This window comes from Peromyscus californicus, unplaced genomic scaffold, assembly GCF_007827085.1.
Source record: "Peromyscus californicus insignis strain IS unplaced genomic scaffold, ASM782708v3 Scaffold_13__1_contigs__length_99412109, whole genome shotgun sequence".
Classification (NCBI taxonomy): Eukaryota; Metazoa; Chordata; class Mammalia; order Rodentia; family Cricetidae; genus Peromyscus; species Peromyscus californicus.
In genome coordinates this window covers 69,837,674-69,853,396 of record NW_026294424.1, presented here as the reverse complement: position 1 = coordinate 69,853,396, position 15,723 = coordinate 69,837,674, and the positions used below count along the sequence as shown (strand labels likewise).

General features: G+C 38.3%; 1 protein-coding gene across 15 annotated transcripts in view; it reads left to right on the top strand.

Annotated features, from left to right (window-relative positions):
- Clock (clock circadian regulator) overlaps window positions 1-15,723 on the top strand; it is a 91,604-nt gene that overhangs the window by 38,489 nt on the left and 37,392 nt on the right. For 11 of the 15 annotated variants that reach the window (XM_052735197.1, XM_052735195.1, XM_052735188.1 and 8 more), the window contains 4 exons: window positions 2,681-2,740; window positions 2,982-3,130; window positions 5,897-5,988; window positions 12,672-12,761. In XM_052735197.1, coding sequence (XP_052591157.1) covers window positions 2,681-2,740; window positions 2,982-3,130; window positions 5,897-5,988; window positions 12,672-12,761 — 391 coding nt within the window. Of the gene's footprint in view, window positions 1-2,680; window positions 2,741-2,981; window positions 3,131-5,896; window positions 5,989-12,671; window positions 12,762-15,723 lie in introns of those variants that run through there. The other 4 variants (XM_052735198.1, XM_052735199.1, XM_052735201.1 and 1 more) reach the window with 4 other exon arrangements.

The window sequence follows — 15,723 nt, the reverse complement described above, 5'->3', positions numbered from 1 at the left end:
TCAGTATACTGGTATACTAGTCAAGTGCTTATGTCAGTATACTGGTATACTAGTCAAGTGCTTATGTCAGTATACTGGTATACTAGTCAAGTACTTATGTCAGTATACTAGTATATAGTCAAGTGCTTATGTCAGTATACTGGTATACTAGTCAAGTACTTATGTCAGTATACTAGTATATAGTCAAGTGCTTATGTCAGTATACTGGTATACTAGTCAAGTGCTTTTATCAGTGTACTGGTATACTAGTCAAGTGCTTGTGTCAGTGTACTAGTATACTAGTCAAGTGCTTATGTCAGTATACTGGTATACTAGTCAAGTGCTTATGTCAGTGTACTAGTGTATAGTCAAGTGGTTATGTCAGTGTACTAGTATATAGTCAAGTGCTTATGTCAGTGTACTAGTGTATAGTCAAGTGCTTATGTCAGTGTACTAGTGTATAGTCAAGTGCTTATGTCAATATACTGGTATACTAGTCAAGTGCTTATGTCAGTGTACTAGTATATAGTCAAGTGCTTATGTCAGTGTACTAGTGTATAGTCAAGTGCTTATGTCAGTGTACTAGTGTATAGTCAGGTGCTTATGTCAGTGTACTAGTATACTGCTTTACTACCGAGCTACCTCTCGAGCCTTGTTTCTAAGACTCTTCAGGTTGTTTTGTTACAGTTGTTGTTTTCACACTTTAACATCTCTAACATTTGATGGTCTTAAAATTCACTTCTCAGACTGTATTTGGTGCCTTCTTTTCTCCATCCTTTGCTCCCTCCCTGGCACATAAAGGTTAATTTTGGGCAAATAGTGTCTAGAGCTGGTGAACAGAATCTTTTTTATTATTTCATTGAATTGCTTAGATCCTCAAGGTTTTATAGATACAGGTCAGGAATTAGCTAGCTTATTTAATTATGGTTACATTATAATTTAATGTATGATGACTCCAGTTTTTTAAGGATTTTGCAAATAGAGTTGTACAGAGTGGCTGTTGATATCTGAAGGCAACTTTTCTTCTTTTTTGAACTAAAGAACAAAGATATATCTTGTACCAGAGCATAAGACTTAAGGACAAGGAATGTCCTTAGAGAGATTTGCCTTCACTATGGCCATAGCTTTGGATTACAGGTGTAGTCTCCTCCTTGAAAAGACATGCCAGTCATCTAAAAGGATTGCAGATGAGTGGTTGTTCAATTCTTTTTCTACAGTTTATGATGTTTGAGATGTCATCTGTGTGTACAGAGATAAAGTAATGATTATTAATACGGATTCCTTACATCTGAATATTATAAAATTTATAGACTCCCTCATCAGAAAAACATATATTCATTAGGAGTTTTAAAATAAGTTCCCAGGCTTAAATGGACTCCCTCAAGTCTATTCATGAGCCTCCATGAAACACAACTCACAACTAACCTCAAAAGGAGGCTAGTAGATGCTTCAATGGCTGTTGATCTTCATAAGCCACAGCAAGGTTTGGCTGAATGGTGTGACTGGTGGATTCATGTAAAAGCTCATCAACCACCAGAAACTTGGATACCACTCCTTAGTTTTAAGAGTCTCTTGATGTAATTTGTTAGACTTTTGCCCCAGATCTCCAGTTGTGCCCATCTTGTCACTTAAATCCTCACTCAATGTTCTCATTTCTACCAGTCCTTCAGTAACCATCCAGGATTGCTAAGTTGGTTTTCTGTTGCCATGACAACACCATGACCAAGTGACTTATAAGCGTTTAATGTGGGGCTCATGTTTCCAGAGTATGGTAGAGACTATGACTATCACAGCAGGGAACGTGCCAGTGGGTGGGCAGCATCTCACTGGAGCAGGACCTGGGAGCTGACATGGTGACTTAACAACCATGGGAGAGGGGAGAAAGAGGGAGAGAGAGAGAATGAGAGGGAGAGAGAGCTAACTAGGAATGTCAGAGGCTTTTGAAACCTCAAAGCCCACTCCTAGGACACACGTCCTTCAAAAAGGCCACACCTTCTAATCTACCAAACAGTTCTACCAACTGAGGACCAAGCATTCAAGTCCATGAGCTTTGGGGGTCAGTCTCCTTCAGAACACCACACCATGGCTCCTTTAGAACTAAGACCTGCTGCTACACAGTTTCATGCGTGTTCTTTCTACTAGAAGATAAACTAGAAGAGAGCAGCTGTTAGTCCTGTTTAATATTCTGTAAGATCCAGGACACAACCTGACACCTGAGTACTACTCAGTATCTGGTAAATGGGTCAAAAAGACTAAGTTCATAGCTAGTAATTGGATGTTTATGAATAGTGGTGTTTTTAAAAGTGACTATCTCAGAAGGTTTTAAAGTTAGGATATTGTAGTTACTATAATTCCAGGTGGGTAGTTTAATACAGTGATGATGTCATTTTATACTGGCATTTGATAGGTTTTTAGTAGGTATTAAAGTTTTGAAATAAAATATTTAAACTAGATAAATTCTTGTTTAGCCTAATACACACATATAGCTGAGTATAACTGCTTATAAAAATTCATGTGTGAAAAACTTAAAGTGTAACTAAATGTAATTAAACTTTACTAGAAAATCAGTTTGTGCTTCCTGAGCTTGTATTTATATGATCTCTTCACCTAGGAAGCGGGTCAGTCTGAGTGGATCCCTTGTCGCTTTGATGGTGGTGCTTACTGAGTTCTCTTAGTCTTTTCCCTTTGTTTTCTCTTGTAGAGATGACAGTAGTATTTTTGATGGATTGGTGGAAGAAGATGACAAGGACAAAGCAAAAAGGTAGTGAGCCATGAACTAGAAAATAGTGAATAAATGTGTAATGCCTGCATGTGTTCAGATGTGTTAGCAGAGTAGAAAAGTGTAGATGATCAGAATACAGTTTATAAATTCAATTATTTCCTGACCTTTTGAAAGTAAACTGAAATATATTATGTCATGTCCAAATTGAAGACTGTATTAAACTATTTGTGTAATTAAATTAATTGTTTAAAAACTACATATTTAATTTCTTTTTTCATAGAGTATCTAGAAACAAATCTGAAAAGAAACGTAGAGATCAGTTCAATGTTCTCATTAAAGAGCTGGGATCTATGCTTCCTGGGAATGCTAGAAAGATGGACAAGTCCACTGTTCTGCAGAAGAGCATTGACTTTTTACGCAAACATAAAGGTAAAATACTGACTTTGTAAAATGAGTATGGTTTTTATAGCAGACTCTCCCTTAGAACACCATGACTTATATGATGCTTAAGATAAGAAAAAAAAGATTCCTAGTATGTTCTTTCTTTCATTCAACAAGCATTTATTTAGTGGTTGCTGTGTTCTAGGCCCTTATGAAGTTAGGATGACTTTCTTGACTCTCAAGCCAGGGGACACAAATGTGTAAACACATTAAAATACAAATGAGTAATTTTTGTAAACTATAAGCTCGGGAAACACATTTTACAATTTTTTTATCATAAAGGAAAGAATGTTTCAAGGTGTACAAATAGGTAATTTTTTTAAACTAAGTCTTAGGTTGAGTAAGTGAAAGTGCTTTACACAAAGGAGATGCTGTGTGCAGAAGTGGGAAAGCAGGAGGTTTGGTTGTAACTGAGCATGTGTGTGTTGGGAGGCTGTGGGTGTGTCCGAAAGTTTGGGGCCATTTTAAAAGGTCATTCCAGTGTATGTCTAGGAAAGAAACACGATACCTAAAAATATTTATTGATAGAAGAAAATCATCTTGACTAATAATTCATGGAAAAAACACTTTTAAAGGGTTTGGTAGTTAGGTAGTGGAGATATTAAACTGTGTAAAAACTAGAGAAGGATATTTGCTTTTTCAGAAGAGGTAAGACTGCGGAACTTCTTAGGGAGACAGATGCTCACTACTACCTCTGTTCCGTTTTCTTTACCACCTCTGCACTCCATTGCTAGAGTGCTTTGTTGCACTACTCTCTGAAATGCTCTCGTTCCTGACACTGCCTAGCCATCCCCAGTCCAGCAGAAGTACTTTTCTTCTTCCTTACTCTCTGTACAGTTAGACCTGGTGATCCGGATCTGCCCGCTGCTGACTCTCTTCTCCCATGGCATCCACATTCTGCTTCTGCTTCCCCTTCCTGTCTGGCCCTCCCTCCTCTTCCCTTCTCTGCTCTCTCAATGGGATGTTTCTCAAGGCTTAGCCTTGTGATCTGATTTTCTCACCCCTCTTTCCTGTGGATAACTCATTGTGTAACTATGGCTGCTGTGCATCTGTGTTAAGCTACTAATAAATCTTTGTTTTTAGATGCAGAATTTTCATCCTTGTATTTCTAGTTAACTTAAAGATAGCACTTTCCATGTCTCCAAACTCAGTTCCCCTAAAATGGATTCATTTTCATTTTGTCAGGTCAGTTTCTCCTAAACTGGCATTTCCATTTTTATACCATTTGATTAGGTTCCCAGGGCTCAAACATGAGATCCTTTGGGAATGTTTTCATTTATCTTAGCATCCTATCACACATGCCACATTCTCTTCTGATTCTTTTGTAAACGTTTCAGTCACTTACATTGAGCCTCTTTGTAAATAGTGTCCTTGCTGATTAGAGCTCCCTTTGTACAGGTGGCACACTCATGGAAGTCAGTCCCTTAAACATTGTAGAGCTCAGTAAATGATTGTTGAATGAAATAAAGTGAAAAGCATACATTTCCACCACCTGAAAATAGAACATTAATTTGGGCATTAACTAGGTTTTACCCACAAAATTGAATGTTTAATTCTCACAAAAATGAAATTTGTGGTAAATTTCAGGGAAAATTTTAAAGTATTTATTCATCTAACATAGACCTGTATTAACTAAACCTTATTAAACTTGTGTATATAATTGTGTATATAATTGACAACAATTTAAAGAGCATGACTGTATTTCACAGAATTAGTAGCTATACTTTTTAGTTACCTGTCATAGTTCAGTATAGTCATCTGTAACAGCCAAATTTGGTATGTAAATATGATATATTTAAATATCTGATAACAAAACATTAAAACAATATAGTCCATACTTTTTACTATAAAGTAAGGTAGAGTACAGCCTGTTATTGGTCTTTAATTTGTGTGATTGTTGTAGTATTAAAATGGAAAGATAACGTTGAGGCATGGTGGTGTTTGCCTATAATCCTAGCATTTGGAAACTAAGGCAGGAGTTGTAAGTTTGAAGCCAGCCTGAAATACGTAGTAAGACCTTGTTTTAAAAAGAAAAGAAAACATTGATTAAACAGCAAATAGTTCAGATTTCATTATTTATGATAACATTCGTATAACTAAATCTATTTGCTGTAGCAAAATGAAGACGTAATGTGGTAAATGTGTGTGCCATGCCAGAGACGCCAGAGCTTTGGCAAGCTCCCTATCGTTAGGAACGTTAAGAAGACACTGAGCAAGTCACTCTGCAAGCAATGTCACTGTGAAATTCTGGCCCCAAATCCTCCTTTAGTCTCCTAAGATTAGGAGGAAGCTTTTACCTGGCAAAAATAGGCCCTTTTTGTTGAAAACAGACTGGCTGACCCCATTGGCACCTGTCCTCTGAGCTGATCCCTTATCTCTACTCAAGATAGTACCATTTGAATGGCAAGGAGAAGATGAGGTAAACATTCTTCACAATGTTTGGAATAATCTTGTTGTAATCTGCTTGCTTTTATTTGCTAATTATGCCAAGTTGGAAACAGACCTAGGCCTATCCACCATAGAGCATATCAAAGCCATACCCTCGCCCTCCAAATCCCAAAAGAAAATTGATACTAAATTATCCAGACCAAGTTCTAGAAAATAACATTCCACATTTTCAAACCCTGGCCTCCTGTTAGGTAGAGCAGTAGATACTGCCTGTTCTTATCATTGAGTAGGAAGAGAAGACAGCTTGTAGGTTTTGTGCTCCCCCAGTGGTTAGAGTATGCTGCTAATGTGTCAATCTGTTTACAGAAATCACTGCACAGTCAGATGCTAGTGAAATTCGACAGGACTGGAAACCTACATTCCTTAGTAATGAAGAGTTTACACAATTAATGTTAGAGGTATGTCCAGATTTAATTTTTGAAAGTTTTATTTTTCTAGAATTTTAACAGTGGTTAATTTTAGTATAGTTTTAGCAGTATTAATAATTGAAAAGTCTTAATTCAGTGTAAATGTAATAAGCTCTGTTTATGTATAATTACAGTTGATCAGTGTATTGATCAAGTATTGTAAGCAGATAATGCCATGTGGGTAGAGTGATACCAAGTTTTCCTGTTTTCATTATTTGAAAATTTGAGACGCTTTCATATAGTTCAGAACCCTATAACTCCTGAGTCTTCACCCTGAGACCACCCACCCATTCCATTCTGATAAAGCATAGCCTGTGTTATCACAGCAAATGCTACTATCAGTTGTGTCTTGTCTTACTGCAGCTGAACTGCTGTGCCATAAGAGCATTGATTCCAGAGCTTGTAAACAGCAGTTTATTTCTGGAGTCCTGGAGGCAGACAGTCCAGTAAGGAGGCCCCAGTGGACTTGGTATGTGGTGAGAGCTGTTGATTCCAGTTCAGGGATGATCTTACTGTGTCATGGCATGAAAGACATGCTGTATAGGAGCCCTCAAGAACTCTTTGATGGGGACACTAATTTCATCTTTACCACCTAATCACTTCCTAGCCACTTCCCCCCAGTACAACAAAATGGGAAATTAGGTTTCAATATCAATTTTGTAGGACACAGCATTTAGTCCTACTAGACATCTGCCTAATATAACCACAAGTTGTAATAAATGATGTATTTTTCAAATAAAAATATGTGTTAAAAGGTAATCATTCTGTAAGTAGAAACTTTTAAAAGGAAGTGAGCAGATGTTCTTGTATTACAGAGTTGCTTTTAAAAATAATTTAGAACAGTATTTGCTTCTATGTAGAATATAACATCTCCCAGTCAGATATATAATGTACATAAATTTTGGAACATTCATACCTAATAGCTTTACTTTTCTACTCTTTTATCTTTTCCTGCATAGAATTATAAAGTTATCATTTATGCACAGAAACTGTCAGAATTTAGTATCAAGTTTCATGAAACCTAAAATAGCAAACAGGTGGTTTACTTTGTAGGTAACAGTGATAAGAAAAATCATAAAAGTACTAACCCCGGTATTCAAGAGGATATGGCAGAGTGATTAGGGTGGGTCGGGTATTATGGCTAGCCTGGGCAGCATGTGCAGAAATCATAGATGTAAGAAATGAAATTGTTAGATAAAGAATTTATCTGTACCATGTATGTGTATATAATACTTACATCTCAAATGGCTTTTTTATATTTACTAGGGTCTGAAGCAAGGTAGAACATTTTTCAGTAAGAGGATGTATTGTTTATTTGATTATACTTTGGAGTGTAACAGTTAGTGAACTCTCATCTGTATATTTACCAGAAATTATTAAAATTTGTTAGAGATATGTGTAGCATAAGCATTTAAACCTATACTTTAACTGAAGGGTACTTTTCTTCTGTTAACTTATCCAATTCCCAGACCCACTTTAAGAAGGTGTTTGAAGTGGGAACTGGAGCTGTCTGTAACTCTTTTACTGGCTTTTGAGACCCCACTTCTCATACTGGGTCACCTTGCCCAGCTTTAATACATGGGGAGGTGCTCAAGTCTACTGTAACTTGATAGGCCATGTTTTATTGATATTCATAGGCGACCTGCTGTTTCCTGAATGGAGACAGGAGAGGAGGGGGTTGGGGGATGATGAGACGGGGTGGAGGGGAGGATGGCGGGGGAAAGCTGCGGCCAGGATGTAAAATAAATAGATGAATTAAAAAAAAAAAAAGGTATTCGAGATAAGGAAATCCAGGACCAGAGTTGTCAGGAAAGCTGCCCATGTCACCCAGGCTTCTGGGATGTACAAGGAGGCTATGCACAATTAAGTTCAGTAGCTCTGAAACAATAAATTAGCTCATTTACTGTACAGTTGACATATAACTCAAGGAACAGTCTTAATTTTACCTTTTGTCCTTTTTTTTTTTTTTGGTTTTTCGAGACAGGGTTTCTCTGTGTAGCTTTGCGCCTTTCCTGGAACTCACTTGGTAGCCCAGGCTGGCCTCGAACTCACAGAGATCCGCCCGGCTCTGCCTCCCGAGTGCTGGGATTAAAGGCGTGCACCACCATCGCCCGGCTACCTTTTGTCCTCTTAAAAGAAGTTTGGCATTGTACAAAAATATATCTTTAAATATATGTTTGAGAAAGGATACACACAAGCCAGTCTCAATAACAAGAAAGAAAATGACTCATTCATCATTATTTTATAATCCTAGTGCAGTTTTTCATTCAATAAGATTTTTTGTATTTGTTATAAACTGCTTGCTTTTATTGGCATGAAAAGTTTCTTATAACTCAAAAATTGTGTATTTTGTTAATAATCAATAATGCACATGTTTTACTAGTAGGCTAAATACCTTTAGTTTTTTCTTCATAATAGGAAGCTTTTATATTAGTTGCCAAAGTCCATGTACTTCATACACAGATAAATATCAAAGAAAAATAAACAAAAAATTCTAGTGATGCTATGACATAAAAACAGAAAATATATTAAAAATTTGAAAATGTAAGTTAATTCTTTATGATTGTCCTCAGATTTTAGATTCACATAGCTGAACAATGTTGTATTTACTTTTAATATGTAAAGGATACTTTTAATTTTTTATTACATTTATTTATTTGTATGTCTGTGGTTCCATTCTTGCCCCAGCACACGTGTGGAGGGCATAGGACAGCTTGTGGGAGTTGGCTCTCCTTTGACAGGTGGATTATGAAGATCAACTCAAGTTGCCAGGCCTGGCAGCAAGCAATTTTACCCACTGAGCTATAATGGTAGCACAAATATTTTTAACTTTGTGTGTGTACTGAGTAAATGTATTTCTAAAAAGTAATAGGCCAAGATGAAGGGTATGTATATAGGTGTGTATCTTATATCCGTAATCCAGATGTTTAGACACATGTGATTTTACATGCTTCAAGTCTGCCTTGTTCTGACTGAATATGAAAATTTTAATCATAAACTTAGAATTGGATTTGTTGATAAAATAGTCTGGTTTTGTTTGGGTAAAGTTTATCTGACTGGCAAGACTATGATGTAGTTAGTTGTGTTACTTTTAGGTGGTCATGTTGATCAGATTGTAGCTGAGTAGGCCCTCCCTGTTTTCAGCTGAGTTTCAGATGTACGCATTATCTTAACATGTTAGCGTTGCTGGTACAGGAGTTTAGACCATCCACTTAACATGTTAGTGTGTTAGTGTTGCTGGTACAGGAGCTTAGACCATCTACTTAACATGTTAGCATTGCTGGTGCAGGAGTTTAGAACATCTACTTAACATGTTAGCGTTGCTGGTGCAGGAGCTTAGACCATCTACTTAACATGTTAGTGTTGTTGGTGCAGGAGTTTAGAACATCTACTTAACATGTTAGTGTTGTTGGTGCAGGAGCTTAGACCATCTACTTAACATGTTAGTGTTGTTGGTGCAGGAGCTTAGACCATCTACTTAACATGTTAGTGTTGTTGGTGCAGGAGCTTAGACCATCCACTTAACATGTTAGCATTTTTGGTGCAGGAGTTTAGACCATCTACTTAACATGTTAGCATTGCTGGTGCAGGAGCTTAGACCGTCTGCTTAACATGTTAGTGTTGCTGGTGCAGGAGCTTAGACCATCTAAACATGTTAGTGTTGCTGGTGCAGGAGCTTAGACCATCTACTTAACATGTTAGCATTGCTGGTGCAGGAGCTTAGACTGTCTACTTAACATGTTAGTGTTGCTGGTGCAGGAGCTTTAGATCATTTAGCTGAGCTTGTTCATTTCTGACTATGTCCAGAGAAGTTGAAGCTTGTTTACCCCCCAAAAGCTAACTAATGTCATAGCTAGAACTAGGTCTTAACACTTCCTTGTGTTGTCTCTCTCTATTCTTTTAATGCAACTGTACTCACTCTCTCGCTCTGTCTCTGTGTTCTCGTTCTCTCTCTCTCTCTCTCTCTCTCTCTCTCTCTCTCTCTCTCTCTCTCTCTCTCTCTCTCTCTCTCTGTCTCTCTCTCTCTCTCTCTCTCTCTCTCTCTCTCTCTCTCTCTCTCTCTCTATTGCCTGTCTGTCATTTGCTGCAGGACAAAATCATCTTGTTAAAGTACTCTCTGCTTGTATACTGTTTTCCCCTTGGCAGCTCATAGTCTTCCTTGTAGTCTACAAGACAAGGACTGCAATCTCTGTCAGCTTCATCTTTGCTGAAGATCCACAAGGAACTCCTGTCTTCTTCCCTAGAGCTGACCAAATAGTCACTGTTACCAAGAAGATACCCAGATGAAAGACAGTGTTCTAAGTAACGAGCAGTTGTCCTTTATTCATACAGTAGGAGGACAGGGATAATTCACAGTTGTCCATCATGACATGGGGACGTTCTCTGCCTTATTCTTCCCTAGTTCTCTAATTACCCTTCTCAAGGAAATTTTCTTCCTCTACTCAAAAGATTTTCATGCTTGGCAAACAGTTAAAACTTTTCTCTGTGAGAGGAAAGAGCAGGCTTTAGCTCTAGGAGTGGGCCTGGATGATGAAGCGCTTCATTTCAGTCCATTCTCTGCAGAGAGAAGCCCATATAGTTCCTAGCAGTTCTTCACAGAGTGAACTCACCAGCACAGTCAAAGATAACTTGCTTTCAATGCTGCCAGTCTTCTCACATGAGAAAGCATAGGTTTGCTTTCTTTACCAATTTGACTCTATTCACAGTAGCAATCAAATAATTACTGATTAAATCATAATGGGATAATACTGTAAGAGTTGCCTTAAATTCAAGATTTTAAATCCCCTCATTATTCAAAAATAAACTTGAGTTGTTTTAGAAAGTAAGGAACTATTCAAAATGAGTTTTCTCTGGGACCCATATCTCTCCCGTAGTAGGAGAGAGATGGGGAAGGGTACCCTTTTCTGTACCTTCAACAGTTAGAGACTAAGGTATAGCCTTATGATAGGGCACTTGACTAATATTCACGAGGCCCTGCATTCACTTCCTAGCACTGTAGACAGCAGTGATAATAATAAATTGGGCATGGTGGCTTACCTGAGTTCAAGTCCAGTGTAAGCTATACAAGCTGTCTCAAAACACCCCACACCCCAACACAACATAAAACAAACAAACAAACAAACAAACAACCCAGCTTGTAGTGGTTTTCTTCCCTCCCAATCCCTTCTTTATGTACTGTCCACTTTCCACTTGAACCAAGTGTGTTCATCTGTGCCCAGACACATAAGGATGACTGACTCTCTCTCTCTCTCTCTCTCTCTCTCTCTCTCTCTCTCTCTCTCTCTCTCTCTCTCTCTCTCTCTCTCTCTCTCTCTCACACACACACACACACACACACACACAAACACGCACAGTTCCTCCCGCGGTTAGTGACCCTTCGAGAGAGCTGTTTAACTGAGTCACTTGAAGCTTCTCTACCAGTGATCTTCTCTCCTTTAACTTACAAGTGGACTTGTTGCTCTTTGTGTTATTATTCTTTCGGTTTTCACTGTTCCTTTGGCACATGAGCCCTTTACAATAATTGTCCTTCCTCCCTTATTTTCTTGTCAGGTTTGTGAATGAGTTATGAGAGCCTCTTGTTGTCAGCTTGTTCTAAATTTGTTGTGACTGACTTGCCTTCCTGTTGATGTTGCTCTTGGAAAATCACTGAATTGGCTTGTTTTCTGGTTCTGTGGCCTATCGACTGTCACTGTACCATCCCTCTTCCTTGTCCAGCTTTTCCAAACCAGATTCTGCCTTTGCTGTTTCTCTGGCTCTTTTCTTTCTCTTCATACTTATATTTCAGTGATTCTTCCAAGCTTTGTCTTCAGCCCTTTTCTTTATTGAAGGTCTTAGCATTTCAGTGGCCACTACTGTTCCTGCAGTTGTCAAATGAAAGCACACTGGATCTGTGTCTAACATCTGTCCTGTGGTTGTCAAATGAAAGCACACTGGATCTTGTGTCTAACATCTCTCCTGCGGTTGTCAAATGAAAGCACACTGGATCTAGTGTCTAACATCTCTCCTGTTGATGTTTGTAATCCTTAGCACTTGGTTGATCCTTCTCTTTTACTATTGCTGCTAATTTCATTCAGTGTCATTAAGTTCTTGATTATCCCAAGGCATGTTTCTTGACCCAATTTGTTTTATATATTTTTTCCAGACTGCAAGTATTGAAGCACAGCCCCCGCCCCAATATAAAACCTTCTGTTAGCTTCCTTTTTATGTATAGAATAAAGATGCCTTTACCACGAGTTTGGGCTTTACATGATTATGCCTCAGCTTAGTTTGGGGAGGCTTAATTTGTTCTTCTCCCTTCGTTCTGTTCCTCTCATTATATTCCTGTACTTCCAGCTCACACCTCTCTGTGTGTACTTTATGAGATGTGACCAACTCCAGATAAGCCGTACTGTACTATGTAGTGTATCATCCAGTGTATGTATGCAGCTGTAAAGTCAGAACATTGATTTCTTACCTTTAGAAACCTGCTTCCAGTAGATAGCCAGAGTGATGTTTTTCCCTCAGACACATCTAAAGATGCACGAAAGTTAGTATTCTAAGGTACCGACAGCAAAATAGCTCCCGTTTTGACTGTACTCTAAACATCTCTACAATAAGTCCATCATTTTTCCTGTTTCTCTCCAGTAAAATGCTATTTTTCTTTTCCCTTAACTGACCATTATGTTTAATTTCAGGCTCTTGATGGTTTTTTTTTAGCGATCATGACAGATGGAAGTATAATATATGTATCTGAGAGTGTAACTTCGTTACTTGAACATTTACCAGTAAGTATAAAAACCCTATAATCTCTTTATTACTTAATGTCTACATTAACTACTAGAATGCACTAGGAAGTCGACCTTTCGAGTGAGATTTGAACAGTGGTTAAGGGTTGGGATGAAAACTCTAGGTTTGTCTTTGCAATAGCATTGCTGTGTTTTCTCAGACCAGTCCTAAGGCCTTCATCCACAGTACACAGTACTTCAGCCTCTGGTGTTCTTCACTTTGCATTCTGATGCTAACTTTGCAATGTTTTCCTTTTAACCTGATGAAAATATTGTACCAAACAAAAACTTCCAACCAAATTTCTACTGAGACACTTATTGCTATGAGGAGAGCTCATAAATAATTTTCTCAAAAGAGTGACTTACAAAGACCGAAACTAGTAGGTGCAGAACTTGTATGCAGTGTGAGTCGGACTAGTACTGTAATAATGGTCGTATTCCACTGGAAACTGTGTCATCAGAAAGGTGCACTGGGCTGGAGATGCACGCGGTGTTCTGTAGCGTGTGTTAGACCCTAACTAGGAGCAGTGGAGGAGTGGAGGAAGGACAGATGCACAAACATGTCCAGTGAATGTGGGGTCCTGGAGGGTTCTGCTCCTGCTGCCCCCGTGACTGGGACCTCAGGCTGTTTCTTAGGTGCAGTGTAAGGGGAGGGGTTAGCTAGTCTTTGGTCTCCGTAGTAGTGCCATCAGTCTCAGGCTGTAAACACCCAGGAGGAGGAAGATGAAGTTGCTAGTCTTTGTAGACTCCAAGGAAAACTTTGCCATTCCTCTTGAGTTTGGCCCATAAGAGTGAAAGATTTGACAGTTTCCCACAGGCCAGTTGCTCATGGAGTCCTGTACAGGCCATGCCCATGTCAAAATACACATTTACTTAGGGTTTCACTCACTGCAGGCTTCCTCTGTTTCCTCAACAGTGAAAAAAAGTGAAGAATTAAAGTCCATTGAATAATTTTGATTGACATGCTGAATACCTAATTGTGTGTTTGCTTTTTTACTCAACCTGTATTTATTGAACATCCATTCTGTATTGAACCCTAGACTAAGTGCTACCTACGGTTAAAGATTTTTGAAATGTATTTGACATTTTTATATAATATGTATTTAAGATGAGTTTGTGGTATAAAAATTCTAATAGTTTTAAATTACTCTTGAAATGCCCATTGTTTAAAATTTTACAACAATGCAATGTAAACCATTCTGTAAATATTTCTTTTTTAAAAACAAAACAGCATTTTCCTCCCGTCTGGTTTCTCTGCTACCTAATCCTTGTCTGGAAAAAGGACTGCACACTTGAAAATGCCAGACTGTACAGGGGCAGCTCTTCACTGAATGTCAGGCAGTGAACATTGAGCTCGTTTTTTAAATTCTTATTATTTTTAATTTTTATTGATGTGTATGTGTATCTGTACCTGTGTGTTTGTATCCCATTTGCCTATGGGTGCCCACAGAGGCAGAAGAAGATATTGGATCCCAGGAGTAGAGCATTGAGTGCTCTTAACTGCTGAGCCATCTCTCTGGTGCTGTATACTAGTTTCTACAAGTGCCTTGACTTTACTGATCTTCTTCTGAAAAGACAAAGCCTAAATCTAAAAAGTGATTTGAAAGTACACATGAGAGCGATAACGTGTAAGTCAGTTGGCGTGGGCAGAGAGAAGATCAGATCAAGTAGATATTCTGGGTGACCCCCTTGAAAATATTATTTGCTCTTAAACGCTGAGCCAAAATGTTTAGAATTTGCTAACTTAACAAAACATTACTCTCCACCAACCAGTGGGCTAAGGATGCTATCAGATAATATCTGAGGTCCATAGTTGAGATTTTTCTGCCTGGCTAGCCCATGTCTGATGTTTCATCCAATTTTTTTAAATTAAAATATAACTACATCCACCAGTGTATTTTTTTAAATGCCTTGATTTACAAATTTCTTTGTTCTATTACCATAAAACTACGAAACAGCTTCCATGTTGGAATAGCAGAACTTGGGATAAATTATTCTATATTCCAGGGCCACCATGCTCACTTAAATTTGGCTTCAGAATACATACCATTTTTCTCTCTTGGGGGAGAATTTGCATAGTAAGAAAACCTGGAGTGCTGGAGAAGGGGAGCTGGGAGCCTGAGATGGGGTTCATTGGTAGGTCACTTGCCTAGCATGCATATAGCCCTGTGTTTCTCTCCCCAGTTCTTCACAAGCAACAGCAATGAAGATCAGTATAACAAAAGAACAGGGGACCCAAGGAATGAGTCCTTTCATTCCTTTGTGCACACCTTTTCATTTACTGCTTTTTGCCACGACCTTTGGATTCCATGCAGAATTAAAGGCCTTCTTTTTTTGTTAACTGTGTGCATCCTACCACTTGAAATTAGCTGTTATACTGTTACTTATAAAATAAATAATTATTTATTTTACAGTTAAGGGTAGTTGTAGGATGCTAAAGCCAGCAATTTTTATCTCTTTATTCATAAGAATACTGGTTGGTTTTTCAGAGCCACTCAGTAATTATTTATTGAGTGAATAAAAATGAATTAAGTAGTCGGCCATCTTAATGACTCCTTTTAAAATGTTTCCTAGGGCTCTGAGAAATGGCTAATTAGTTAAAAGCACTCGACTGTTCTTTCAGAGGACCTGGGTTTAGTTCCCAGAATTCATACCAGGCAGCTCACACTTCTAGGAGATCTGACAGTGGGCACACATGGCACTCATACATATACTTAGACACACATACATACCCATTAAATAAATGATAAGTAAAACTTAAAAATACTCTCCTGTGGAGAAGAGGGCATCAGATTCCCTGGAACTGGAGTTATAGACAGTTGTGAGCTGCCATGCGGGTACTGGGGATTGAACCTGGGTCCTCGGGAAGAATAACCAGTGCTCTTAACCCCTGAGCTGTCTCTGATCCACTGCCATTTGGTGGATCTTTGCTGTGGGATATTTCTTTCTCATGAAAATAGTT